This window comes from Hippocampus bargibanti, linkage group LG05 (genome assembly GCF_051943395.1).
Source record: "Hippocampus bargibanti isolate YZ-2025 linkage group LG05, ASM5194339v1, whole genome shotgun sequence".
In the NCBI taxonomy this organism is placed as follows: domain Eukaryota; kingdom Metazoa; phylum Chordata; class Actinopteri; order Syngnathiformes; family Syngnathidae; genus Hippocampus; species Hippocampus bargibanti.
The window spans coordinates 25,918,278-25,945,864 of NC_142738.1; the positions used below are offsets into that span (position 1 = coordinate 25,918,278).

At 42.2% G+C, this 27,587-nt stretch overlaps 2 protein-coding genes across 3 annotated transcripts; both read left to right on the forward strand.

Annotated features, from left to right (window-relative positions):
* The first annotated feature begins 509 nt into the window (after positions 1-509).
* znf319b (zinc finger protein 319b) lies at positions 510-6,506 on the forward strand. 2 transcript variants are annotated; one of them, XM_088997486.1, is made up of 3 exons: positions 510-986; positions 1,757-1,852; positions 1,968-6,506. In XM_088997486.1, exon 3 carries the CDS (start codon positions 2,014-2,016, stop codon positions 3,877-3,879), a length of 1,866 nt encoding a protein of 621 aa, XP_088853612.1. In that variant the 5' UTR covers positions 510-986; positions 1,757-1,852; positions 1,968-2,013; the 3' UTR covers positions 3,880-6,506. The 2 variants fall into 2 exon arrangements, with proteins under 2 accessions (XP_088853612.1, XP_088853611.1); XM_088997485.1 differs by having other exon boundaries at positions 512-986; positions 1,757-1,883.
* A 4,601-nt stretch (positions 6,507-11,107) lies between these two features.
* csnk2a2b (casein kinase 2 alpha 2b) lies at positions 11,108-27,472 on the forward strand. Its single transcript, XM_088997489.1, has 12 exons — positions 11,108-12,070; positions 12,873-12,984; positions 14,098-14,199; positions 16,038-16,088; positions 16,164-16,223; positions 17,335-17,418; positions 19,764-19,874; positions 20,093-20,194; positions 20,273-20,373; positions 23,192-23,340; positions 24,478-24,558; positions 26,882-27,472. Exons 1-11 carry the CDS (start codon positions 11,967-11,969, stop codon positions 24,549-24,551), a joined length of 1,050 nt encoding a protein of 349 aa, XP_088853615.1. The 5' UTR covers positions 11,108-11,966; the 3' UTR covers positions 24,552-24,558; positions 26,882-27,472.
* Positions 27,473-27,587: the final 115 nt, after the last annotated feature.

The window sequence follows — 27,587 nt, forward strand, 5'->3', positions numbered from 1 at the left end:
ATATTTTATGAATCCTTTGTCATCTACAATTGAAAATGGCTGAAAATCATGTGCAATCATTTGCCCCACTCTTGGTTTTTATTTGTAGTGCTATCAAGCTCGGTCGTCTCCCTTTCCTGTTTCCTCTGCTACTCAGTGTGCTTCTGTTTCTCTAACGCCCCCTTCTTCTCGCTGCCCCCTCCCTCCTCTCCCACGGATCTTGACCAATCACGTGCGGCTTTAACCGAAGACTGGGGGCAGGGAATAGAGGGGAAAAAAGTCGTCTCCCAATTCTGGCTCCTTGTTCGGAGCCGGTAATGGGATTGGCTCAAAAAAACGGCTCGTTCGCGAATGAGACATCACTAATTCAAATTTGATCACTAATTCAAAGTTATTATTATTATTATTATTATTATTATTATTATTATTATTATTATTATTATTATTATCATTATTATTGCTGTTGTTGTTATTATGATACTAGAACTAGCAGCAGTATTCATATTATAAAATAATAATAATTCTTATAAAATAGTAGTATTGGTATTAAATCCCAAAATGCTTTGTGCTGAATAGGTGAAAGGTGAGTGAAACAAAATCATAAAAGGCATATACTGTAAAAGGAAAAAGTTGCGAACCATTGCTGAGCTGTTCCTGCTTTATTCATGTTCCCGTGTGCGGGGCGCAGACAGACGCTGAAAAGCTTGCTAACACGGGGTGCTTAGAAAGAAGCTAACTAGCAATTTATAACAAAATGCACTAATTTTTGCGTCGCGAATAGACGCATTCTGAGCCAGAATAATTCACAGGATTTCGGGGGAATGGCCTGCATTTTCAGACTCTATTAGAAAGCCTTAAAACATGTTTTATTCCATTGCGTCGGCCCATGGAACTGAAACCACAATGTTTCGATGAGAGCATCTGAGTACCATTTGCCGACGTGAAGATGGAATCTAATACTATTTTGAGTTACGAATACTTCCCCAATTAGCCATTTTATGCATCCGGTAGGTAAACAGAAGTTCGTGCGAGGTTTTAGTCCATCGGCGTAAACCTGATTTGGCGTTGACTCTGTGTTCATCTGTGTTGCTAAAGCTAATCTTGCTAACCAAATCGTGTTCACGCTGGCGTTTTGGAGATACGTGAAATGCTATGATGCCGCATGCTTGCCTTTAAATTATCGCATTATGGTCAATTATTGACCTTTAACAACGAAAAAAACGACCTAAGCGATTGAAATAACGGTACCTCCTCTGTTGTGCTCGTGGAGCTAAATTTCCACACACCACTGTGTCCATGATTTACTTGCATTGGATTGGATTTGCCTTTATTCGTCTCGCAGTGGAGAAATTTTAATTTCACAGCAGCAAAGTTATGAAAGGAGTGAAAGTAGAAAAACAAGATACAGGAGCTGCTGGAAAGGCAGCCACTCTCGTGGCGCCGTCTTCAAGTCAGAAGAACAAAAAAAAGCATGAAATAACAAATAACAGGACAACACAAAGACACAGAGAGTCATTCATTCTGAAGCACTTTCTGTACCCTCTTTGCTACACGAAGCAGTTCCAGATGAAAGAGGAGAGGATCAAAACCATTACCATGTTATATCAACTTGTGTTGTATTAAGTAGGTTAGGGTGACATTACCAAACACGATAGGGAAGATTTGTGTTTTTTGTGTTAGTAATAAGGTGAAGAATAGTTAGCCCCAATTTATATATTTTGTTCAATTCAATTTACTGCAAAAATATTTAATTTACCAATACCATTTGTCCATACAGATATCACACAAACGTGAAGGAGCTGGATTTTCCTCCTGTTGTCCACAAATATTGCCCTCCGCTTTAAAACATCGTTCCTTCAGCAATTACCTTGAGGTAGATCTTCAGTGTCTTTGGCAGTCATGGAGTGAGTTTGTTTTTCTGTGTCATATAATACACCGGGAAAAACATTCTAATTATGACTAGCTAACAGTTTTTCGACTCATTTCAGCTGGGCCACTCCTGCTGTCAAACTAAACCCCTACACTCGAGCCCGCATGACAGAGGCCTGGCAGCAGCATGGTGTTTCTCAACCTCAGGTGGTGCACACCATCCCACCTGGATCTGAAAACTCTCTCGGCTGTGCTGTGTATGGAATTGTCTTGCAGCAAGAGTCTACATCTCTTCAACAACAACAACAACAACAACAACAACAACAGCAGCAGCAGACCCAGCATGGACAGCACAGCCAGCAGAATCAGCCACACAATGGGAATCAGCAGCATGGGAGTGGGCAGCATGGAAGTGCGCAGCACAGTCAGCAGCACTCTACCCAGACCCAGCAGGCCAATTTGCAGGTAGGAACTGAGGGAGGACACAAGTGTGGGGCCTGTGGACATGATATCTCCCACTTAACCAATCCCCATGAGCACCAATGTATGGTAAGTCAGGACAGGTCCTTCCAGTGCACCCAGTGCATGAAGATTTTTCACCAGGCCACTGACTTACTAGAGCACCAGTGTGTTCAAGTGGAACAGAAGCCTTTTGTATGTGGCCTCTGCAAGATGGGCTTCTCCTTGCTGACATCTCTGGCACATCATCACTCATCCCACAACAGCAGCAATCCAATGAAATGTTCAATTTGTGAGAAGACGTACCGACCTGGTTCTTCCGGCAGCGTGGCCACCAACTCCTCAGCAAACAATGCCCAGCAGCCCAGTAGTCTTAGGGCATCAGCCACCAGTAGCTCATCCATTCTACCTTTTCCGTCGGCCCGTGACCGCCCATACAAATGTTCTATTTGCCAGAAGGGCTTCAAACACTTGTCAGAACTCACCCGTCACGACAGGGTGCATACAGGTGAGAAGCCCTTTAAGTGCGACACGTGTGACAAGGCGTTCAGCCAGTCATCACACCTTCAGCACCACCAGCGCACACACAGCAACGAACGCCCTTTCAAGTGTGCCGTTTGCGACAAAAGCTTCAAGCACCGTTCGCACCTGGTGCGACATATGTATGTGCATTCTGGTGAGCACTTATTCAAATGCAATCTATGTGAGTTGCACTTCAAAGAGTCATCAGAGCTCCTTCACCATCCCTGCCACCCCCAAGGCTCTCGCCCCTTTCGCTGCGCAACTTGCGGAAAGGGTTTCAAGCGACCGTCTGACCTCCGCCAACATGAGCGTACGCACTCAGAGGAGCGCCCGTTCCACTGTGATGAGTGTCAGATGAGCTTCAAACAGCAGTACGCCCTGCTGCGCCACCGCCGCACGCACAAAGAGCCAAGCGACCGTCCGTTCAAATGCAATCTGTGCGACATGGGCTTCATGCAGCCCTCGCACCTCCTCTACCACCAGCATGTGCACGGCATGGACAACTTGTTTAAGTGCACCTCATGCCAGAAGGAATTCAGCCAGTCGGGAGAGCTGCTTAGGCACAAGTGTGGCGAGTCGCCCAACACGGTGCCCGACAAGCCATTCAAGTGCGACATTTGCGGCAAGGGCTACAAGAAGGGTTCCACGTTGCAGCGCCATAAAAACTCTCACTGTCAAGAAAAACCACTGAAGTGCTCCCTGTGTGACCGCCGCTTCCTCTCCTCCTCTGAATTTGTGCAGCACCGCTGCGACCCCTCGCGGGAAAAACCACTCAAGTGTCCTGACTGTGACAAGCGATTCAAATACTCCTCAGATCTCAACCGGCACGTGCGTGTGCACACGGGGGAAAAGCCGTACAAGTGCGAGCATTGCAACAAGTTCTTCAAGCAACGCGAACACATGACCAAACACCAGAGCACACACTCAAGAGAAGGACAGTTTAAGTGTGTTTGGTGTGGGGAGCGTTTCAGTGACTTGGGCTCTTTGCAGGATCACACGGTGCAGCACACAGCTGATGGCGGGGACTACCCTGTCTCTCAGTGCATGTAACTGAACCTTGGAATCAGTGAACTTGTTGTCCCCTACAAGCATGTTTTTTCACCCCAGCAGTACACTTCACGTTTAGTAAGGGTACACTTTTTTTTTTTGCGAGTGTGTATTGTGTGTTTTACCTAGCATTGTGGCGCGTACCAAAAGTGAGATCAGTGATCCACATTTTGGCTCTCTTTGATAGAATACCAAGTTCAGTGGCACCTTAACTAACAAGTGGAGAAAGGCACATAGGAAGAGAAGCGGAGAAAGTCACATGTGGGATGAGAGAACAAAACTCAGATTTTCACAAGGTGCGTTTTGAGCAGTTGAGTCCAGTTTATGTTGTCGTTTCCTCAGCGGGGTGATTATAGCTTCATCTGCTACATACATTTTGGATTATATATATATATTAGCATACTGGCCAAGCAACCAATTATTTAAAGGATGGAGGTAAACAGCTCTTTAAAAATCCCCATCTGATCTAGTTGACAATCTTTTCTAAAATGTAACTTTTACTTTACGTCCAGTTAGGTTCATTCCAGCTGTCATTTGCAAATTATTGTAGCTAAATTTTCCGACACTCAAATGTCTTGAAATAATTGGTGTAAATAACACCAAAAGCAAATACAGTAAAGTCTCGTTATATCGATATCGGTTATATCGATAGTCCCGCTTATTACGGTACTATTTCTATGCACGCATGGAGAAAATTACATGCGCACAGGGTCGGATATATCGATAGTCCCGGTTATATCGATATTTTTCGGACTCCCCAGAATATCGATATAACGAGACTACTGTATAATAACAACCACCATACCTGCAGTCCATGACTGCCAGAAGTTCGGAGCCCACAGATGTCAACCGATTTCAAATGTACTCCTTGGATAGGCTTTGCTCTGTCCCAGTTCAGCCTCCTTCACTTTCTGTTTCATCATAGGCCTATTGGCGTTCTATTTGGTCTTACTAAAGAAAAAAATTAAGAATTGATATCCATAACAAGTCTGGAATAATTTAAACGTCAAATGCAATTTTTTTTTCAAACTTCTTACATCTGAAAGTTATCATTTTGATCGCTTCATTTAAGTCCATTGTGGTATGTTCTCATAAGAGCCACAGCTTTACAACCACATCACTTGCACAATCAGGAAAATTGACACAAGATAATGAGTTGTACTAAGCTATCAATTTTACAGTAGTATTGTGCCCTTCTACATTTTTTTGGTCGCCAATATCGATTCCAGCCTCCTTGGGTGCAACACGATTTAAAAGTGTCTGTAAAGACATATCTAATTTTCTGGTTACCTCGGTTATTCACACTAGAAGTAAAAATCACAAGAATGATGCAATACATGTATTAGATGTCTTTATATTGTGCAAAGGAAAATCATGAACAACTTTCATCGTCCAAATACTTAGGACCTAAGTGGAAGTTGATCCAGGTATCACCACCCCAAGTCGATCAGCCAGAAAGTGCAATAAATAGTACTTAATGTGGAAAGACAAGACAGCATTTGCCATTTAACCAAGAATACAATCAATTGTGTTCCTTTTTTCCCTTACGCCCATTGTCTCCTTTCTTCCCCTTTGGTTGTTCAATATCAACAAATTTACACTGGCAGCATTTATTTTTGCACAGGTTACTGATATCTAGAGATCACTTTGGTTTTTCATAGCCACCAAAAAAACATGCATGATGAGTTCCCCTACCCAATTTTACAGTCCTGTTGCTCAGTGGTTTTCGGTTCCTGAGAAATGAAAGACCAAGGACAGCTGAAACATGACGATGACTCATTGTTTTCTCATAGCTCCTGCAACTCAGCTAGTGTTTAAGATTTGTGATTGAGGATTTTTCTCCCCTGGTGAAATAGTTCTGTGTAGTTTCTCTCCTCAATACAGTCTGACGCAGATGCCACAAATTAAAAATGACTTTGGCAGTCAAAAACAAGTACAATTATTCAGTCGATGAAAGCTTCCTTTTGAGGTCAGTAGTGTATGTACATTGTGTATGTATGTGACAAGTGAACCTGTCAATATGTGTCTTTCAAGAAAATGTATTTCAAGTTGTTTTTTGTATAATTGCTACTTTTTACCCAAGTTTAATGTTTTAACAAATGCTTTTTTTTTTGCTATCTGTGTAGTCTAATTAGTCAGGAGTGCCATGAGCAATTTGGGGCCCTTTGGGGAGAAAACAGCCTCTTTAATCCAGCAAACTGAAAACTAAGTACTATTAATTAACAAAAACCTCTGTCACCCTCACCCTTGGCCCTTATAATCACCATCAGTTTATCCCCACAACCTCTAAGGCTGTGGTGTCAAAGTCATTTTTTGCCGAGGGCCACATTGTAGTTACGGTTTCCTCTCGAGGGCCGTTATGAATTTGGGGAACCCATTAGAATGTTTAATCCCCTCCACATATTACGTATAGAGCGCACAATAAATTAATGAATAACTAGTTTTCAAATCTGAAGTCAAGAATAATGACTGTTATTGTGGTTTACATCCAAAAATCTGACATTTTGGTTAGGATTTTAGCACACATCATGGAATTTCACAAGATTGATTTGCTTTCGCGGGCCGAATAAAATGATGTGGCGGGCCGGAGTTGGCCCCCGGGCCTTGACTTTGACACCTGTGCTCTAAGGCCACCCCATCTGTAGTGATTGTATTAGTACGTTAAAGGCTATCATTCGATAACTCCTACTGTGTGAACATAAGACTGCATTTTGTTAAAAAAAGAAAATACATACTGCGCTTGAAAAAAGTCTCATTGTGATCTGTCATTGAGGGCTCTATATTCGTGCTCAAGGCAAATCTGGCATAGCATGCGGTCTCTGGGTTTTAAACGTCAATATATCCCAATCAGATTTATTGGCCAAGTATGCAAGAAACACACAAGGAATTTACTTTCCAGTGACAACCTGTTCGGAGGAACAGAAACAAGATAACATAAACCAATACAAACTTTGCTGCTGTGCAAAGTAAATTTCTCCACTGTGAGACTAATAAAGGCATATCCAATCCAATACGACTTGGCTGACAAAACGAGAAGCCATTGGTTCCAGCATGTCTAAAGTTAAGTCTGCTTTCGACCATCAAATTGTCAGGTGCACCAGGGGTGTGTCTAAGGTAACGCCCTCTGTATGCTGAAACGCTCAGCATAGCGCAGAGCAATTTGCCAAATTCCTTAACATGTGAAACAAGGCATGCTTACACAGGAATGAAATAAAGACTTGAATTTCTTTACACTTGAGGGCACCTGTGTTGTCTACGAAAGGGTGAACTTGCAATTATCCATATTGTACTGAGCCGCAAAGGTGCAACTGTTGATTTTTCATAAAAGGTCCTACAGGAGTGGTCCATCGATGAAAAGGTTTCTTCAGCCTTCATCTGGACTTCTTTGAAGGTGTCGGGCGTTTCGCTCCTCATCCGAAGAGCTTCATCAGCGAACTAAAAATTGTGCCAGTAGCTGTGGTCCTATATATATCCCGAATGTATAAAGGTGGCGGTGCCAGGCCTCTGCTTTGATCGGTCCCTGCTTTGAGGTTGGGGGGAGCAGTCGACATCTCCCTGAAGCTAGTCTGATTACTTCTTTTGTTTTGTCTGATTCTGTCTGACTGGCCCTGATTGCCCCATTGACTCCGGTATCACCTCATCAACATGACTAAACCTATGAGGTAATGATCGAATAAGTCTGTTGTAAGCACTATTCAAATTGAACCACAAACCAATAAGGTTTGTCAGAATGAATGACTCTCTGTGTCTATGTGTTGTCATATTATTTTTTATTTCGTTGTTTTTGTTCTTTTGACTTCAAGATGGCGCCGTGAGCGTGGCTGCCTTTCCAGCAGCTCATGTATTTTGTTTTTCTACTTCTTTCATTCCTTTAGTAATCTTATTTTCATAACTTTGCTGCTGTGAACTGGAAATTTCTCCAATGCGAGACAAAGGTAAATCCAATCCGATTGTGGCAATTTAGTGACGATCCAAATTGAACCTCAAACCACCATGACGATTAAATGAAGGGTTTTGCTGTTTTCAGAATCAGAATCATCTTTATTGCCAAGTATGTAGAACACACAAGGAATTTGTTTCCGGTAGAACACGCTGCACTAGTATCGTCAAAAAAACTGCTAAGTGGCACTATACGGTTCCATTTTGGCTACTGTTGAAAGAGTTCAAAGAGTTAATGGCTTGGGGGAAGAAGCTGTTTAAATGTCTGCTGGATTTGGTGCGCATGGATCGGTAGCGCCTGCCTGAGGGGAGTAGCTGGAAAAGGTGGTGGGCAGGGTGCGGAGGGTCCAGTAGGATTTTCCGCGCCCTAGTTTGGATTCTTGCAGTGTGCAAGTCCTCGAGAGTGGGTAGGGCGGTGCCAATGATTTTTTCCGCCGTCTTAACTGTCCGTTGAAGTCGGATTTTGTCCATTTTTGTGGCGGCCCCGAACCAAACGGTGATGGAAGAACACAGGATGGATTCGATGACAGCCGTGTAGAAATGTTGCAGCACCTCCTGTGGCAGGCCATGCTTCTTTAGCAGCCTCAGGAAGTACATTCTCTGTTGGGCCTTTTTCAGGATAGAGTTGGTGTTGACCTCCCACTTCATGTCCTGGGAGACTGTGATTCCCAGGAACTTGAAGGTCTCAACGGTTGACACCAGGCAGTTGGATAGTGTGAGGGGTAGCTGTGGTGATGGATGTTTCCTGAAGTCCACCATCATCTCAACTGTCTTGAGCGTGCTCAGCTCCAGGTTGTGACGGCTGCACCAGAGCTCCAGCTGCTCCACTTGTTGTCGGTACGCAGACTCGTCGCCGTCTTTGATGAGACCGATGACCGTGGTGTCGTCTGCGAACTTTATGAATTTGACAGCTGGGTGCGTTGAGGTGCAGTCGTTCGTGTAGAGAGAGAAGAGCAATGGAGAGAGGACGCATCCCTGCGGGGCTCCAGTGCTCGTGGTTCGTGTTGTGGATGATATATTTCCCAGTCTGACCTGTTGTGTCCGTCCTGTCAGGAAGCTGAGGGTCCACTGGCAGATCGTGGGGGACACACCAAGCTGGAGAAGTTTGGGGATGAGGAGTTCTGGGATGATGGTATTGAACGCAGAGCTGTAGTCCACAAACAGGATCCTTGTGTAGGTTCCTGTGTTCCTGTGTTGTCAAGGTGGTCGAGGATGTGATGCAGTCCAATGTTGACTGCATCCTCCACAGACCTGTTTGCCCGGTAGGCAAACTGAAGATTGCTTCTTTTACTCCCCTTTCAAACCATCTATTTTCTTTCACTAAGATTTTAACCTCACTGTCATTCAATTTTGGATCGTGCTTACAACAGACTTCTTCGATCATTACCACATAGTCATGCTTATGTGGTGATACCGGAGCAAATGAGGCAATCAGGGCCAGTCATAGGACATAATCAGACAAAACAAAAGAAGAAATCAGATTTGCTTCAGGGGGTTGTCCAATTACCCCCCCTCCCCTCCCTCTATCAGCTATCAGCAGAGGTCCGGCACCGCCCCCTTTGTCCATTAGGGATATATATAGATCGAGAGCTACCAGCACAATTTTTAATTTCCTGACGGAGCGCTTCATGTGAGATGCCAAACGTCCAACACCTTCAAATAACTACAGATGACGGCTGAAGAAACCCTTTCTTCGTTCAAGGTCATACTGGGAAAAATCTTTGTGAAGTGTACAACTTTGAATGAACCTAGACAACAACAACAACAACAAACATTTGCACACTTTCACTGCTTAGTATGTTGTGGAATACAGATTCCCTAGCATTTGTTTTTTTTTTTTTTTTGCTAAAAATACTATTGACCCTGGTGCTATCAGTTGATGTAGAGTAATGCCAAATCTGCAGGTTTGATTAAGAAACAGGCTTTCTCGCCTCCTCTTTCTGTTTCTGTTGATTTGGTTAATACTCTATACTCCCTGCGATTAGCTGGCAACCAATTCAGGGTGTCCCCCGCCTCATGCCCAAAGACAGCTGGGATAGGCTCCAGCACCCCCCCCCCCCAACCTTAATGAGGAATACGCGGTACGGATAATGGATGGATGGATCTGTGTACTCGTCTTTCTCGAATTTCCCTAAATGTGTGTGCTATATATAAAGTGCTATATTAAAATGTGTTTTCATTTTGACTTATTTTCTATTGAAACCTCGAAGTGGGCTGCACTGCCTCTTCAAATGTCTATCATTTTACTGTATATATCTGACATTGACATCATACAATAAGAATAACATGAGTTTATTTGATTCATAATTAGTCAATTTAGATGCATACAGTAGGAAAGAGAGATTTTGGTGTTGACTGAACTAGCTATACTAAGATAATAAATATGGCAATACATCTAAGATGCTGGTTCAATCAGTCTTCATACATATACCAGACATACTCATGTCGTGTATGGAAGTTCTGAATGGTATGGAATGTGCACAACATATCAATATAAACTTTCTTTGGAAGACAGTGAATTCACTGCATAAAATGTGTAACAATGTATCACAATCATATAATTACACCAACTAAAATAGATTTATATAAATGTCTATCAACTGAAAAGGTACAAGAGGTGAATTTAATTTCTTAAGCTTTTAAGGGCACGTTTTAAAACGTTTCCATATGTTATGCGCAACTTGCTGTTCGAATCAAAAAACTCAACAGCAACGTTTGCAACAGATGTTTGATGTGTTCTTTCTCAGTACGTATCTTATTTACAAGATGGTTATGTCACTCATTGACACGACGCCCAGTGGCCGTGTAAGAACCAATGGCATCTCAGCAAAGTGAATACCCAGGGCCACTGTTACTTCGATGCCCCCAATCATGTGCCCCCTCTGTTGAATGCCTGAGCACTCATCCCCTTCCATAAAAGTAAGACTTTAGCCAGAAATTTGTGCATTTTCACTCCAGGATTTTTAGCTCTTCTAATTTGTGTCACATGGAAATTATTCTAACTTGTTGAGGTGGACTCATCTTCAAAAGAGCTGTTTGATAAATGCTGACATTTGACACACATACATATCATGTTATCACACTATAAATTCCTGGATCAAAAAGGTTGCGTTTGCCGCCTGGAACAGCTCAATGGGAACATTAAATTGACAAAGGCACAAACTGAGTGACGCACACACAGTTACTTTCAGGGCACATTCAAGGAAGACTTACGCTCCTCGTCACAAGGGTTCGCTGTGTCTCAGCAGCTCAGGGGGGTGATCGTGTTCTTCCTCGTCACCGCCGCAGCCAGATTTTTTCACTTCCGGGGTTCCCCCGCGTCTCTTCACTCCGAATCCGCTCCCTTTTCCTGTGCTGTCGACCGGGGTGTACTGTGGCCACCGAAGACACCCACGGTTCCTCGGCCGCCGCCTCGTCTGGGGGACTTTCGAGGCGCCCATTCCCCGCGCTGCCGGTCGCCGATGACGCGGAATCCCCTGCAGGTGGTGCACGGCGGCGAGTGCTCCTCGTCTGCGCGACGTCTCCGGGCTGAAGTAGCGTCGGGCGCTAACGTTAGCTAACAACATCGATCTACTCCACCCCCTCGCCCCTGGAGCTCGAACCAGCCCCAATATATTAACGATCAACATCTCTGATCAACATTTGATTGATTGCTGAGAGCGGACCACAGAGGGGTCCTTCCCCCCATTTAGCATCGGAAACGTCTCGCTTTACCCTCAGTCCCCAACGTTATACGTATATGCAGGGCCCGTGGCTCCAGAGTAGCCCCTCACTATTAACCAAGTGGTGTTGAAATTCCTGACACCATTCCTCCGTGGCCACTTTTGGAGCCGCTTTCTTTTTCTACCTCACCACCCCGATGCCTCCTCGCCCCTTTCCGGAACCTCAACTCCCTCTCTCATCCCCACGGGGGCCGTTGCCGCTTATGACAATCCGTTGAAGCAGAGCTTCAAGACAAGCCGCGGACATTTGTTCTCCTTTCCACCCGCTCGAACTTTAACTTCACTTAGCTAGCTCGTTTGTTCATTGACTTGGCACCCACACTAGAACGCCCACCCGCTTGTTGGGCTACAATCGACCGAGTATAGATTCTTTGTGGCCCGTCTCCAGTCCCGTGACAGTACCACAGCTTCCGTGCCACGGGTCTCGCCATGCCGGGTCCGGTGGCCGGTAGCAAGTCCCGTGTCTACGTCGATGTCAACACATTGAAGAGCCGGGATTACTGGGACTACGAAGCCCACGTACCTAACTGGAAGTGAGGGCATTTCTTCTTTCTTTGGTTGTCTTTAGTACCAAGCGTGTGATCCCTGAACACTGCACAGGATGGTTGTTTGTGAGGGAAGGTGTTGGTGAGTGGCTATTTTTACAATCATTGCTGCGAGGGTGTTATGACACCAAGCTAGTGCAGTCTCTCAGCATCTCCTCTGCCAGATTTATGCTTTGAAATCGGTACACTTTTTAAAATCACTATCGCTGCTCCGCGCTGGATTGGATTCTCTGCTCTCACCATAGGTTATATCAGAGACTACAACATCCATAGATGTGAACGGGAGCGTGAATGGTTATTTGTATGTGCTATTATTGCTGCTGACAGATCCAGGTTGTGCCCTGGGGTGTGCACGCACATCTTGCCCAAAGAGCAGTTGCCAATTGTACTTCATGTTCAAGTCTTGCAATCGACAATTATGTAAATGTGGCATTTTTCTCACCAGGTGCCCTTGAGGCCAGCCATTGTGCCCACTATCTGTAGTTATGTAATTTGCAAGTCTCTTTTTGTCCCCTCGATCTGAATCAATCCTTGCATGCATGTGTGCAACACAAAGTATGAATTTCGGTGTGGGTTACAGGCAGTGTGAGGTGGCACAATGATTAAGTGAACAAAAAACATAGGAAATACTATATTAGAAAGGCCAAATCTCACCTGTGACCAAAATGACGACAGGCATTTTTGAAAGTGAATGAATGAACTTTTACAACGGAACTTTTAAGATCTGAAGTTGCTGTTTCACCTTTCCTTAAATATACACACTGCACGGATTCTTTTTCTGTCCCCATAGCAACCAAGAGGACTACCAGCTGGTCCGTAAACTGGGCAGAGGGAAGTATAGCGAGGTGTTCGAGGCCATAAACATCACCAACAATGAGAAGGTGGTGGTCAAGATTCTCAAGGTGAGCAGGTTTAATCCTAAAGAGAAAAAGACAACACTCCTGTTCTTAATTTTGCAAATGCTGCACATTGATGCTTGTTTAAATAGTAGTGGGACTGGATGTTGTGTGTAATACTCCTGTCTTATGTTATTTGAAATTGTGTCCTTTTGGAATTATTATCTCAGAAGCCCAAAGAAAAAGCAAAATGTGCATGGAAAATTAATCCTAACATGCAGTTGACCTTTAAAGATTTGACATTATTGTTTTTCTACAAAAATCAGATTTCCAATTCAAATCAATGTTTTGTGTTTGCTTATTAAAAAAAAGAAGTTGAAATTGTTCCAATCAAGTTTGGCTTAAATTCTGTTCTCTTTTTTTTTATTTAACAATTGTGTTTTCGCCTAAGAAATAACTGGCCTCAACTTCCACGGAAATGACAGCACATTTTGAATCTTTTTTTCCTCTTCTGTCGAAACATGTCAAATAAATCTTGAATAAAAATAGTTTTTTTAAATGTCGAACATGACAAAATGAGCTGTCAAAGGGCTCAGCTGGTTGAAATATCTTCTGTTGAATCGCAAACCCCGCACCCTCTCCACAGCTCCCTCTGTTGCCCATTTGTCATCTTGAGTTGTGCAAGCATCCGCTGTAAAATAATTGCACCTTGTAAAAACATACCTGCAACTTCAGCTGTTATTGATTCTGCAGCTTTCCACCTGGCTGATTGTCATATGGACCACAAGACAAAAGCTACTCTCATGCTGTTACTTTAAACATCTTTTTTTTAACTAGTTGCTCTGGGATTTGAAAAACAGGATAGAATTAGTGCACATTTGCTAATGTGGCAACGTTTATCAGCTTTGTTTTTTAACTAGCCAAGGTCAACTCTGTTTAGCGCACATCAGTTGGAATGCACCTTTATTTACGGAAGACAGCAAAAATAAGATAAGCCTTTGTACTGATACGTAAACTGCATTGTTGCTGCAAGAGTTGTCTGAATGACTGACAGTATGATGCTGAGGCATGCAGAGCAGAGTCAGATGAGCTGAATCAGCAGCTTTCGCATCCAGGGTCAAAAGTGACATGTGGGAGAACTTTGTGATGTGATAACCCCCATCTCATGTCACATCTCAGCCAGTTAAGAAAAAGAAGATCAAGCGTGAGATCAAGATCCTGGAAAACCTGAGAGGTGGGACCAACATCATCCGTCTTGTGGACACAGTCAAAGACCCCGTGGTAAATAAACTGCTGAAAATACCATATTTTACGGATCATTGGGCGCACCATATTATTCGCCACAACATGAATACATGCATGTCTCCATTTAAGAAAAAAACCATGCTTAGGATGAATGAAAGGTGTACTACATATTTTTGTGAAGCAGTGTACAGTTTACAAACTTATTTCATTGTAGTTAGTGCATTCAACATTACACAACAATTTTAGCTCAATCACAGCAGCTATTGGAAGCTAGCTATATCCTTTTATCTCGTGAAGTTTGGTCCTACAAGAACTACAGTAAAGTCTCGTTATATCGATATTCAAGGGAGTCCGAAAAAATATCGATATAACCGGGACTATCGATATATCCGACCCTGTTTGCATGTAATTTTCTCCGTGCGTGCATAGAAATAGTATCGATATAACCGGGACTATCGATATATCCGATATCGATATAACGAGACTTTACTGTATTATCTATGTTTAAGAAAAATTTAAGTATACTAAGTGCGCCGCCGGTCTGAAAAACACAGCATATCACATGTGATGATATCCACAGTGTAAATATTGTGTATCTACATGATTTTGAAACAAATTTGTTTTTACATGTTATTTTGACTTCTCGATTTGTATATGGGCCTTTGACAAAACATTTGTTTATTTGTGGCCTAATATTGGGTGACTGTGGCACTTAAATGTCAGTTGGGTGAGTCAATGTATCTTCTGCACATCTGTCTTGTGGCTGTTGGACAACATTCCCTACACTGCAATTCAGCCATCCAATCATTATCCGAACCGCTTCTGCTCATGAGGGTTGCATGTGTGCTGGAGCCAGTAAGGGGTAATCAGTCCATAAGACAATTACCTTTGTGTTGGACATGCATGTTGTTGTTGAATTTTGAAAGAAAATGCATTCAACTACAAACTGAAACAATTTTGCATCTGGGTTTCATTCATTCACCAGTTTTCTCATCACTGTCTGTATGCTAATTTGGGGTTAAAGGACAACCGACGCCCCCGGACAAGTTGTGTCCATAATTTGTAAAATCACTTCAAATGACTTTAATAAGCGTATTTTACAAAGATTCCATGGCATATAGCTATATTTTACGTTGCGCTGAATATTCAGGAAGTCTTGTTTTCGAGTTGATGACGGTGCCTGACGTGACGTCACGTTTGGAACGCCCCTGACCGAGAAAGCGACACACACTGCATTTTGGGTACTTTGTTTGGGCTGAAAACTTCGTGTTGATCGGTGTTGATGGCGAAATTAGAAGGAAAAAACATAATGCGATGGAGAATCGTTGTGTGTTGCACCAAGACTACTATTTCATACTAGTTGACACAAATTCCCAGCAGATAAATCAGCCCATTTCCAATCGAGCTTAGGCGCCATCTTGTGCATTTTCTGGGCGCTACATTGAAGTCCAGACGCCTCAAAATGAGACGGAAGGACTTCTTTAATCGATTGCAAACATTTATGCTTTCCTCTTCAGAACTATTTGAATCATATTCTTAACTGGATGAGTAACAAGAAAGCATCTTCTCCGTGTCTGAAGCCATTGTTTTGATTCTCGAGCAAGGCAAGATGTCCTGCCGTGACGTCACGAACAAGGCGGCGGGACCTTCTGAAAATGAAACTTTCTGAGGTCATTTTGAAGTAGTTTTGGGACACTTTAAGCATTTTTATTGGTATTTTGCATTTGACTAAAAATATCATCCTGCGTGTTGTGGGTATTTTAGATGCTATAAAACGTTTTTCTGATGTAAGTTAGGAAACAAAAAAATGGTGTCGGTTGTCCTTTAAATGAACAGGTTCTGATTTCTGTGTACCACTTCTCATGTCATCACAGTCCAGAACTCCAGCACTCGTCTTTGAATGCATCAATAACACAGACTTTAAGGTAACATATATTGTCTATTCAACCATTGTCTAATGTTGTAATGTTTTCAAATGACATTTGTTTCTCATCATGCAGGAGTTGTACCAGAAGTTGACTGACTATGATATCCGTTTTTATATGTATGAACTACTGAAGGTGAGAAACCTTAACATTTTTAATGAGTCTTTTATTTACCGTATTTCCCGCACTATAAGGCATTAAGGCGCACCTTCAATGAATGACATATTTTACAACTTTTTCCATATACATGTATATGGCGCACCACATTATAAGGCGCGACAATATAGGCTACGTTATGCATCCAGTGCTAGACGCTGCTTAGATGGTGCTACGCTAAAGGGAATGTCAACAAAACAGTTAGGTCAGTCAAACTTTATTAATAGATTACAAATCTGCTTTCTAAGAACTCCATTCATTCTCAAAAGGAATAAACAACTTTTATTATTTTCTCCAAGGTAAAGTATTTGTATTTTCGTGTCGCAGTTTATCTTTTAACAACAGCAAGCTAGTGGAGGGGAACTTTTCCTCCATTCAGTAAACACATAAAAAAAATTCTGATGCTGTTAGGGTAATTTAAACATAAGTGCAATCACAATATACTAACACTCTCACAATAATAACTAAAGCAATAGCATAATAACCGTTGTTCACGTATTAATGTCCATGTTCACAATCTTGTTGAACTGTAATCACACAAAGGAAACACGTAAAGCTCACTTTATCAGTTCATTCCCCATCTACGAATCCCTGGAATTCTTCTTCCATGTCCGAATTGAACAGCTGGGCATCCAACACGCCCGGCCGGCTCCGTCTCATCCAAGTCGTCATTCATGGAGTCAGTGTTACTCTTGTTGTCTGGCAGTTCAGTGACAATTCCTGCCTTCCTTTCAGCCCAGGCATTTACGATTCACTGGCAGATAGTGACGTGACGTATGTCGTCCGGCGCTGTCTCGCATCCACCGCTCCCGCGCAGTTCCCAGTCTAGCTTTGAATGCTCTGTTGATGCCGTTTTATATATTCCAGCATGCACCGCGCACTTCTTCTTCTATGGGGAAAAATGGAATCTCGGCTGCTTACCGTAGTTGCGAGACCTGTTGTGGCTCAATATTGATCCATATATAAGGCGCATGGTCAGCTTTTGAAAAAAATTGAAGGCTCTTAGGTGCGCCTTATAGTGTGTAAAATACGGTAATCTTTTGCCCACCAATATATTTCTTAATTTTCCATGTTTATGCGCACTGCCCAGGCCCTGGACTACTGTCACAGCATGGGAATCATGCACCGCGACGTCAAGCCCCACAATGTGATGATTGACCACCAGTTGAGAAAGGTAGGCAGTGTCCTCCTTGATGACACACGGACGTGTGCACGCCTCGATGTTGGGGACCACATGTCAACAATGCCTTGATAAGCCTGGGATCTTTATTTTCTGTGGACATCTCAAAGCTCTGTCCTCTTTCCTGGGTCTGCTCTCTATGAGCCTGTACACATTGTACGGGAAGTCTTAACCTAAGTGCTGATGAGCCCTACTTTTCAAATAGGATTTCTTGATTGTATTCAGGACGCAAATCATTCAACAATTTCTACATCAGTAGCAGAATTTGAATCGATACATCAGCTGATTCATTGTAAAGCCTTTAGGACTGGAGTTCTGATCTTTTAGTTCTAGTCAGAACCTGAGCTACATCATTCTGAATGAGGCGCAGCAGTTTGACAGTCTTTTGTGAGAGTGTAGTCAGAAGACCATGGTAGTAATCAAGTAGATTAAAGCACGGATATGCTTCTCCTGGTCTGTTTGTAGCACGCAGCCCCTCAATTTGGATATGTTTTTCAGATGGTAAAAGGTTGTTGTACTCAATTGATTTGACATGACTGAAAGTCAGGTTTGAGTTTATCATCACCCCAAAATTTGGGATTTCGCCTTTGGTTTGTAAAGAAAGTGAGTGCAAGTATTTACGAACGGCAACCATTTTTTTGCCAAAAACATTACATCTGCTTTTTTTAGGTTAAATTGTAACATGTATGTAGCTACAACTTCCCTCTGGCAGGTTAATGGAAATGTGGCTGCCATTTTGCGCTTAAAGCCCCTTTGACCACTACCAAACATTCACACCCAGCTGTACACCACTGTGAGGGGAACTGGAGGCTGGGTGGGTGATGTGTCTTGGCCAAGGGCACAACGACGCGGTACTTGAACAGAGCGGGCCTCTAACAGCAGAATCTCTGGCTACTGGATGACATGCACTTACCTCTGAGCCACAGTTGCCGCTTTGGATGAGGTTTGGTGCACTCTGAGCTGGCCACGAGTTAAGCAATTGAGACTGAGGCACTATTTTATACATATCATGGGGATAGCACCATAAAAGTCTTTTTGTCACTTCATTTGGTCACAGTCCTCATCAGTTTTTTTTCACTTTCAAGAATATTCTCTGTCTTGGTGGGAATGCGAGCTCCTCTAATACAGTATGTGTGAATAGTGTGGGAGGGCAAGCCTGAAAATAACAGCAGATGTAATTTTAGTTCCACCACTCTGTTCGCGACCACTACTGAACAGTTCACCTGGTGTTAAGTGCATGGTGGAATTTTTCACACTAAATGAGATCTGACAAAGTTGCTGACAGAGCTATTGTAAATCAAGTCAAGGGACACGTGATTTCTGAGAAGATTTGGACATATTTCAAACAATTCCCAAAGGTCCCCGACCGTGTTATGAGGAATTCACCAGGGGTATTTATTTCGTGTCACAAATTAATTTGACACACTACCACCTCAGAGAAGAGTGTTGCTTACAATCTTTTCCAATTAAAATAGTCAACAAAATCACAAAGTAAATAAATAATACATGTTGAAAATTGTGAGACATCAAGTTTTCAAACACTGTGTGCATGTCCATGAAGAATGAGTGAAACAGTGGATTGCTAAAAACAGATGCCATTTTCTTATCTCTCCCAATTTGCTCTGATCTTCAAGCCCTTATATCCCACCGGGGGGGGGGCAAACAACTGGCAGTGTTTTTGACGACAGACAACTTTGGATTCACATCAAAGATTGACAGGGTTTCTTCTTGGTTGCAAATATTCCCCGAGAGCAGGAGTCGGGAACCTGTTTGACTAAGAGGGCCATAAAAGTAAAATATTTAGAAATGTGTTTCAGTGAGAGCCACACACACGCATGTTTCGATGAGAAGGTTTCTTCAGCCGTCATCTGTACTTTGAAGGTGTCGGAGTACAGATGTGCACATGACGGCTGAAGAAACCTCATCGATGGACCACTCCTGTACAGCTGAGAGCTTACACACAGTTACTTTATATTATACAGTAACCTAATATGAAACTCCTGCTGTTGTGTTCATTGTGTATGGTGCTGCAAGGTCGTTTTGAAGACATTCAACCTGTTTATCATATCTAGAAAGCATTTGAACAGTTTAGTCGTAGTCCTTAATGTTCATCATGTAGGATGAATGGTACACATTCGCAACGTGTCCAGTAGGGGGCAACAAACTGACGCGTTATGACCACGGCAACACATTAAAATGAACGAAATAAATAAAGAACTTCCCTCTCGTGGGGCCAGTTTACATTCCTCGTACATTAAACCGACCACTTTATAATGCTCTTTCCATATTTTTCAGTTCTCTTGAAATGCATGATTTTTAACCAGTGTTTGTTTCCATAGCTACGCCTGATAGACTGGGGGTTGGCAGAGTTCTACCACCCTTCCCAGGAGTACAATGTCAGAGTGGCGTCGCGATACTTCAAAGGACCTGAGCTCCTGGTGGATTACCAGGTAAGGCACAAAATCACACCTCATTTGAGGTACTTTCACACATATAAAGTGGGAAGAATAATTTTTTAACCCTGTGATGAGTTACTAACTTTGCTCATTAGCCCACCCTCCTTCTAATATATATGTAATTACGATTTTATTAAATCCTTTTTTTTTTAACATCGATTAATAGTGTTGTGTAGCATATAATAGTAGCTGTGCTATTTGGGGTCTTTCAGATGTATGATTACAGCCTAGACATGTGGAGCTTGGGCTGCATGCTTGCCAGTATGATCTTCCAGAAGGAGCCATTCTTCCACGGGCAGGACAACTATGACCAGGTTGCGCTCTCACCATGGGATTTCAGACATTCATATGACAATTACGTCCTCCATTTTTAACACTGTTCTGTTTTGCAGCTGGTGCGAATTGCCAAAGTTCTGGGGACAGACGAGCTGTTTGGCTACCTGCGTAAATACCATATCGAACTGGATCCACGATTCAAAGATCTACTTGGACAGTAAGACGATCACATCAGTTCTCACTAGAGATGGTTTGTAGTTAAATATGTTGTGAACAGAAACAGTGTTAGTGCAAGCAGAAGCAGTTCGACACCCAACAACAGAATTGCATTTTCCAGTCAACATTCTATATTTGTGAAATAAAAAGACAAACGGCAATTATCCACTTGCAATAGTCCAAAAATGCCGTCTGCTTTTGTATGCAATCATCGTGTTATCACTTGTCCTTGAGCATGCAATTGGATTGGATTAACCTTTATTAATCTCGCAGTGGAGAAATTTACATTTCACAGCAGCAAAGTGATGAAAGTCAAAGGAAAGGAAAGAAAGAAGTCGAACAATAAAATACAGGACCTGCTGTAAAGGCAGCTACTCTGGCGGCACCATCTTGAAGTCAAAACAAAATAACAAATAATGTGACACAACACAAAAGACACAGACAGGCATTCAATCTTAAGCACTTTCTGCACCCTTTTTGTTGTATGAAGCAATTTTAGATGAAAGAGGAGAGGATCAAAGCATCCTTTTCACCAGTGCATCGGGGACGTCATTGTGAAATGTGTACGTCTGCTACAAGCTAAATGTTGAAAGCAAACACGAAGCTGTATCAAAATCAGAAAGCCTTTAATCGTCCCACAATGGGGGAATTTGCAACATCCTGTCCATACTGTAGCATCCATTATATAACACGTATATCCGCTTCAATTCCAAGCCGCAACACTTCAACATACGCATCGGCGCTCTGCGCTGATGCACCTTTCTTCTCATCGTGGGCTCCTCAAGCCAACCTTTTTTGTAAAAATGTTGCCCACTACAGGCGCAAAAAAAGCACAATTGCACCAGAGCTATCCAGAAATGACAGTCAAATGGCACTGACATTCCTCCCAAATCAAAAACAGTGCTGGCATATTCGTGCCGAAAAGGCGCAACCACTCAGCAGAGTCTCCTCCTTTTTGGATGTCGTGTCCAAAAATGCTGAAAAACAATCCATATCTGTTTCACACGACGCACAACAACTCAGTGACAAAAGAAAACACAAAAACAACAAAATAAGCAAAGGCTCGTGAGAGCACTTGCTGACGGCTGCCTACTTGGCCGCCATCTTGGACTTGAAGATGCTTAGAAATTAAATGTATTATTATTATCCATCCATCCATTTTCCGTACCGCCTATTCCTCATTAGGGTCGCGGGGGGTGCTGGACTATCCCAGCTGTCTTCGGGCACGAGGCAGGGGTCACCCTGAATTGGTTGCCAGCCAATCCCAGGGCAAAGGGCACACAAAGACGTACAACAGTCACACTCACACCTAGGGACAATTTGGAGTGTTCAATCTGCCTGCCATGCATGTTTTTGGAATGTGGGAGGATTATTATTATTATTATTATTATTATTATTATTATTATTATTATTATTATTATGATGATGAAGATTAGTCATGTTCATATAGACACCGTGTGCCTGAAGCATGTAGGCTCAATGTTATGATCTATCAGTATACCCACCATATTGGACATGGGATATCTATTGACGAATGTCAGTAAATACATCATTAACTGATAACCTACAAATTTAGTTGTTGTGTTTCAGCGTGTTCCATCAGGGCTCGCCGCAGCATGGATTTAAAATCTACACACCACTGTTCAAGTGCTTGGTTATGTGATTGAAAATAATAAATTTAAAAATTGCTGTTGATTTTACAGTGTTTATGTGGCTTTACTTCTCTAAAGGGTTGTGAGGGTGCAAAGCCTACTCAAACTTTGTTATTGGCAGGTGAGTTGGTTCTAATTTAAGATGAGTTTGACTTTGATTGGTTCACTATAAATGTGATTCATTGATACACTGACGGAAAAGGTTATGAAATGATTTGTTTTTGTATCAGTATAACAAAAACCTGGCATTTGAACAGGGGTGTGTTCAAAATCACCATCTTTAGGAGACTGAGATAAAAAAAAGAATGGCGGCGTAAAACTAAATATTTGTTGTTTATTTATTTACCAGATCAACAGACAACTCTCATAAGTGCATCGCTAATGCTTAAAGGACAACCGACGTCTCCGGACAAGTTGTGTCCATAATTTGTAAAATGGCTTCAAATGAATTCTACTGAGCGTATTTTACAAAGATTCCACCGCATATATCTATATTTTACATTATAAGACTCGCGCTGAATATTCCGGAAGTCTTGTTTTTGAGTTGGTGACGAGTCCGTACTTGACGTCACTGAAAGAACGCCCCTGACCAAAAAAAAAGACACATTGTAGCAGTCCTTCCATCACGTCAATGTATTTTGCTGTACTTGTTTGTTCTGAAAACCTCGTGTTGCACCAAAAAGCCGCCAGAAGAGGGCGACCAAGCTCCATGGAAGGAATTTATCAGCCTGTGGAAACGGGCTGACTAATTCCCTACAAGGCTTTGTCGCCATTTTCTGCCTCCCTTGGGTGCGACATTTCCCACCCCTGATGCCTCAAAATGACACGGAATAAATTATTTAATCGATTGCAAACATGTCTGCTTTCTTCTTCAGAACTATTTGAATCATATTCACAACTGGATGTGTAACAATGTCTCCGAATCTGACGCCATTGTTTTGATTCTCCAGCAATGCAAGACGTCTTGGCGTGACGTCACGAACTGGGGGCGGGACTATAAAATATAAATATAACCACAAATATAAATAAATATAAATATAACCACAAATATAACCGTATATAAATAAAACCACCGTACACGGTGGTTTTATTAGGAATGTTGTGCCGCAAGTACAATGAGGAAAATGCACCACTAATTCTTTTCTCACTGTGTGTGTGTGTTCTCAGACAGAGCAAGAAGCGCTGGGAGCAGTTTGTGCAGACGGAAAACCAGCACCTAGTGAGTCCAGAGGCTGTGGACCTCCTGGATAAGCTGCTTCGCTATGACCACCAACAAAGACTGACAGCCACAGAGGCCATGGAGCATCCCTACTTCTGTTCGTAACACACACAAACCAGCATTGATTTGATGAAACTCGAGTGTGGATTTTGGAGCCGTGACCTGCACTGACGCTAGGAAGTGCCACTGAATTATTCTTCATTTGATTGTTAGTTTGTGCTGCTTTTTATTAACAACAGTAATAATAATACATTTCATTTTTGAAAGCACTTTTCATCACACTCAAAGACTTAACAAGAGCTTCAAATGCAAAATAAAATGTACACCTGTAGACAAGCATACACAATTGACATCAAAATAGATGTAATTGAGCAAAAGGAAGTGTTGGTAAAAGAGACTACTAATTTTTTAAAGCATTGCGGAACAGCTGAGTTTTAAGCGCTAATTTGAAGGATTGGAGGTCGGTCCAGTTGCGGATGTGTTGCGGTAGAGCGTTCCAGAGGGTATAGATAAGGGTCGGTCACCCCAGGTTTTGAGTTTGGCCACAGGGATGTCAAGGAGGTTTGTGTTTGTGGAACGAAGGTTGCGAGCAGGAGTGCATTGGTGAAGAATGTCAGAAAGGTAGAAGGGGGTCTGATTGTGAAGGGCTTTATAGGTGGATAAGAGTAGTTTAAACTGAATACACTGATGAACATGGAGCCAGTGGAGGTTTTTATGGATGGGGGTGTTGTGATCATGGCTGTGGGTATGGTTGAGTAGACTGGCGGCAGCATTCTGGATTTACTATAGTTTATTGATGAGTTTGGAGGTTGTACCGTGAAGCATGCTATTGCAGTCGTGAAGGTGGGAGGTGATGAAGGCATGGATGAGGGTTTGAGTGGTGTTGAAACAGTGACGGCGGAGATGAGACATGTTTTTGAGGTGGAGGAATTCGGTTTTGGTGATTTTGGTGATGTGTTGGTCGATTATCGAAAAGGAAACCAATGTTGTGAGAGGAGGGGAACAGGGTGCAGTTGTCGATAGTGAGATTCAAGTTGGTGGCAGTTTGGGTGAGGGTCTGAGGACCAACTATTAGCAGTTGGGATTTAGTGCAGTTAGGAGTGAGAAAGGTTGTTTGCATCCAAGATTTAATATCTGAGAGACAGGTAAACACAGTGGAGTTTATTGTTATTCAATCATTTCTCAGTGTGGAGCTTCAGGATGTTTTCACACTAACCTGTGTGCTTTACAACAGACCCCGTTGTAAAGGAGGAGTCTCTGTCAAACTCTGACAACATGGTTTCCAGTGGCAACACCACAACGCGATGAAACACAGGTACGTGACCGATATATAATAAAATCTGGGATGGGCCCATCAGAAATTTCATTGAAATAATGGCATCATTTGGTGGAATGAAAATACATTATGGAATGTCAGATCAATAGTAAGAAGAAAGTTCTCTTTGCATTCTGGATTTAAAAAATGCAATAAGTGGTCCAGTCATGATTTTTTTTTAAAAAAGTAGCATTTCAATACTGACACTAATTTGATCTGTGAACAGCACTATGCTCAGGAGATCCCTGATAGGGATGGCAATTGATAGAAATGCAAGGTTTCATCTGCAATGCAAATTCCTACATGATCTGTGCCACATATGACATTCTTCTGTTAAAATAGCTAAAGAAACAAATTTAGTTAAACGGCAATTGAAAGCTGTTTGTTTGACTTCAGAGGTTTTATCTTTCGTCATCTTCCATCTTGCCTTACGGATATCAAGCCATAATCAACTTGCATTTGTTTGGGTGCGTTCCAAAGTCGTCATATCAGGCTTTTCCGTCATCTGCTGGAAACTGCCGAAAGAGCTAATCGAAGATTCATTTACCCATTGGGCATTGCAGTACAGTGATACCTCGGTTTACGAACTTTTCGGTTTACGAACCTTAAATTTATGAAAATGTTGTATTGGCATACGAACTATTTTTCGGGATACACACGGAGATGCCACAATGAGTGATGTGTCGTTCGCGAACGAGCCTGGTCCTCTATTCCCCGTCGCCAGTCATCGGTTAAAGCCATGTGATTGGTCAAGAACGCAGCAGTGGGGGGGGGGGGTGTTTACAAACAGAGAGAGAGGGAAGCCATTCTCCAAAAAAGAAAATGGCTGCCGACATTTTTTTTGTCCTCTATTCCCCGCCCCCAGTCTTCGGTTCAAGCCACGTGATTGGTCAAGAACGCAGCCGTGAGGGGAGGTGGTTTGAACTTGAAAGAGACAGGCAGACGACAGAGAAAGAGAGTTATAAAATGGATGGAAAACAGTGAAATTTGGACTCGTTTCAACGTTAATAGTTCAAAGTTAATAGTTAATAGTTCAAATTCCCATCAATCAGGCTACACAAATAACCCACACTAGCCATCAGTTCAATTTGAAATGAAAAGACATGCAAAGGAACCAGCTATTAATGATGTTTCTAGTGAGTCTGCTTGCCTCTGTTGCTGTTGCATCATACTTTATGCAAAAATCTATCCATTCCATCGAGCCATCAACGACCATCACAAAGGTAAATAAAATTACTTTATTGTACACTACAGTTTATTTCTTTAATTATAATACCATAGCGCATTTATTATACGTAAAATAAGGTATATTTTTTGTAGTTTTAAGGCTTAGAAAATTAGAAAGTAGAAAATTATGTTTTATGGGGACCTGGGAACGGATTATTCTCATTTTAATGGTTTCCTATGGGAAATTACTTTTTGGGATACCCACTTTTCGCCTTACTCTATCTGGGAACCAATTAAGTTCGTAAGCCAAGGTATCACTGTATTTACATGGAACGTTGGGGATGGTTGCAGTATGGATGGAGTGTGAGAACAGGAGTAAAACTAAAAGACAATAAAAAGATGCAGCAAACTCAATAATAATATTCAATTTTTTAAAGAAACAATCGAATAAGTCGGGTCGTGACAATTCGATGCAGCAAACTGCTGTTAATGATTTGTATTTAGTGGATAATGGGAATGATTTCAGAGCTGTTGCTGCACATTGGAAATCTTCAAAGCAAAGACATTTGTTGAAGTCGACACTTGTGATAAGTATGTAATATTTAGTGTTTGATTAAATTATTTGACTTAAATTAAAATTGTTTGTTGATATTTTAGAAAAATAGATTTAACTCAAACAAGGGGTTTTCATTTGCAATTTAGAAATATCATGCTCCAATGAATGTAGTTTGGTTTATTTCAAACAGTTTTGTATACTTCGGCAATCTGGTTAAATCAGGCCTCATCAATTTTAGAATTGGCCCCATGTTCAGACATAAAGGGGCCACCTGCACATGTAGAGGTTATTAGTAGAACTGTACGCCACACTATTCTGGAATGAGCAGGCATGGAATGCTACTATAAGAAGTGAGTGGACGAAACAAAATTTTGAGTATTTGCGGGTGGAGAAGTAGCTGCAGTTTCATTCACCTTTATTTGTTTTTCATATAATGTTAGTCTAGCATGAGAAGTGAAGGGAAATAAGTACGCTTGACAGACAAATACTCATGGATCCATGGAGCCTCTATGAACAATTCAAATGTAGCAATCCATTGCTCTCTAATTGTTTTCTCCTTCTTTCCTTCCCCTGTATCTTTTCTTCCCTCTTTCTCTGCAGAAAGTACAAAGGAAGGACGTTTGTTACCTCAACTTTGTCCGCGGTTGTGACAGTAACTTTGACAAGTGTACAGTGACAATGGATCAAAGTAACTGACCAGTTACACAGACATGCACACATACACATGCAAGCAGGTATACATACTTACATACATACGCCCTCCTCCCTGTATCAGTCTGTGATTGGCCTGTTCTGGTGTCCTGTCCAGCAAGCTGACCAATGAGCTTGAAGCTGCTCACTCCCCGACCCCTCCCATGTCAGTTTCATGTACTTCAAGGAAAAACTACTTTTAAAGACTGATTTCCTCGCCATGCCTCCATCCTTCCTTTATATCGTCCCGCCTCTTTGTTTGCATCAGCATGGAAGATGGACAGGAGTGTGACCCTATACAAGCCACCACAACCCCCTCTCCCGCCCCCTGAGATACGTACATCCATGCAATCATCCATTTGTCCCAGCCCTACCGCTTTCTTTTTCCCTGAAAGACAAATGTCTTAGCACTACTCCAGTTCTGAAAGTGGCATGGTGGACTCTCTCTAGCTAGAATTATAATAATATTAATGACAAATAAATGATTTTTATTTAGATGAACTTGGCCTGTGGGACGATTTCTTTTTCCTTGTCTATCGTGGTTAACTGGAAATGTTTTGAAAATAAAACTAACCGATATGAAAGGAAAAGAACGTACAGTAAAGTCTCGTTATAT

What these genes read in the sequence shown, in the direction of transcription:
- csnk2a2b (XM_088997489.1), top strand. Translation starts at nt 11,967, where the DNA reads ATGCCGGGTCCGGTGGCCGGTAGCAAGTCCCGTGTCTACGTCGATGTC. An exon ending in TGGTGGTCAAGATTCTCAAG is followed by an intron (nt 12,985 to 14,097) that starts GTGAGCAGGTTT and finishes GTCACATCTCAG; the next exon opens with CCAGTTAAGAAAAAGAAGAT. An exon ending in TTGACCACCAGTTGAGAAAG is followed by an intron (nt 17,419 to 19,763) that starts GTAGGCAGTGTC and finishes TTGTTTCCATAG; the next exon opens with CTACGCCTGATAGACTGGGG.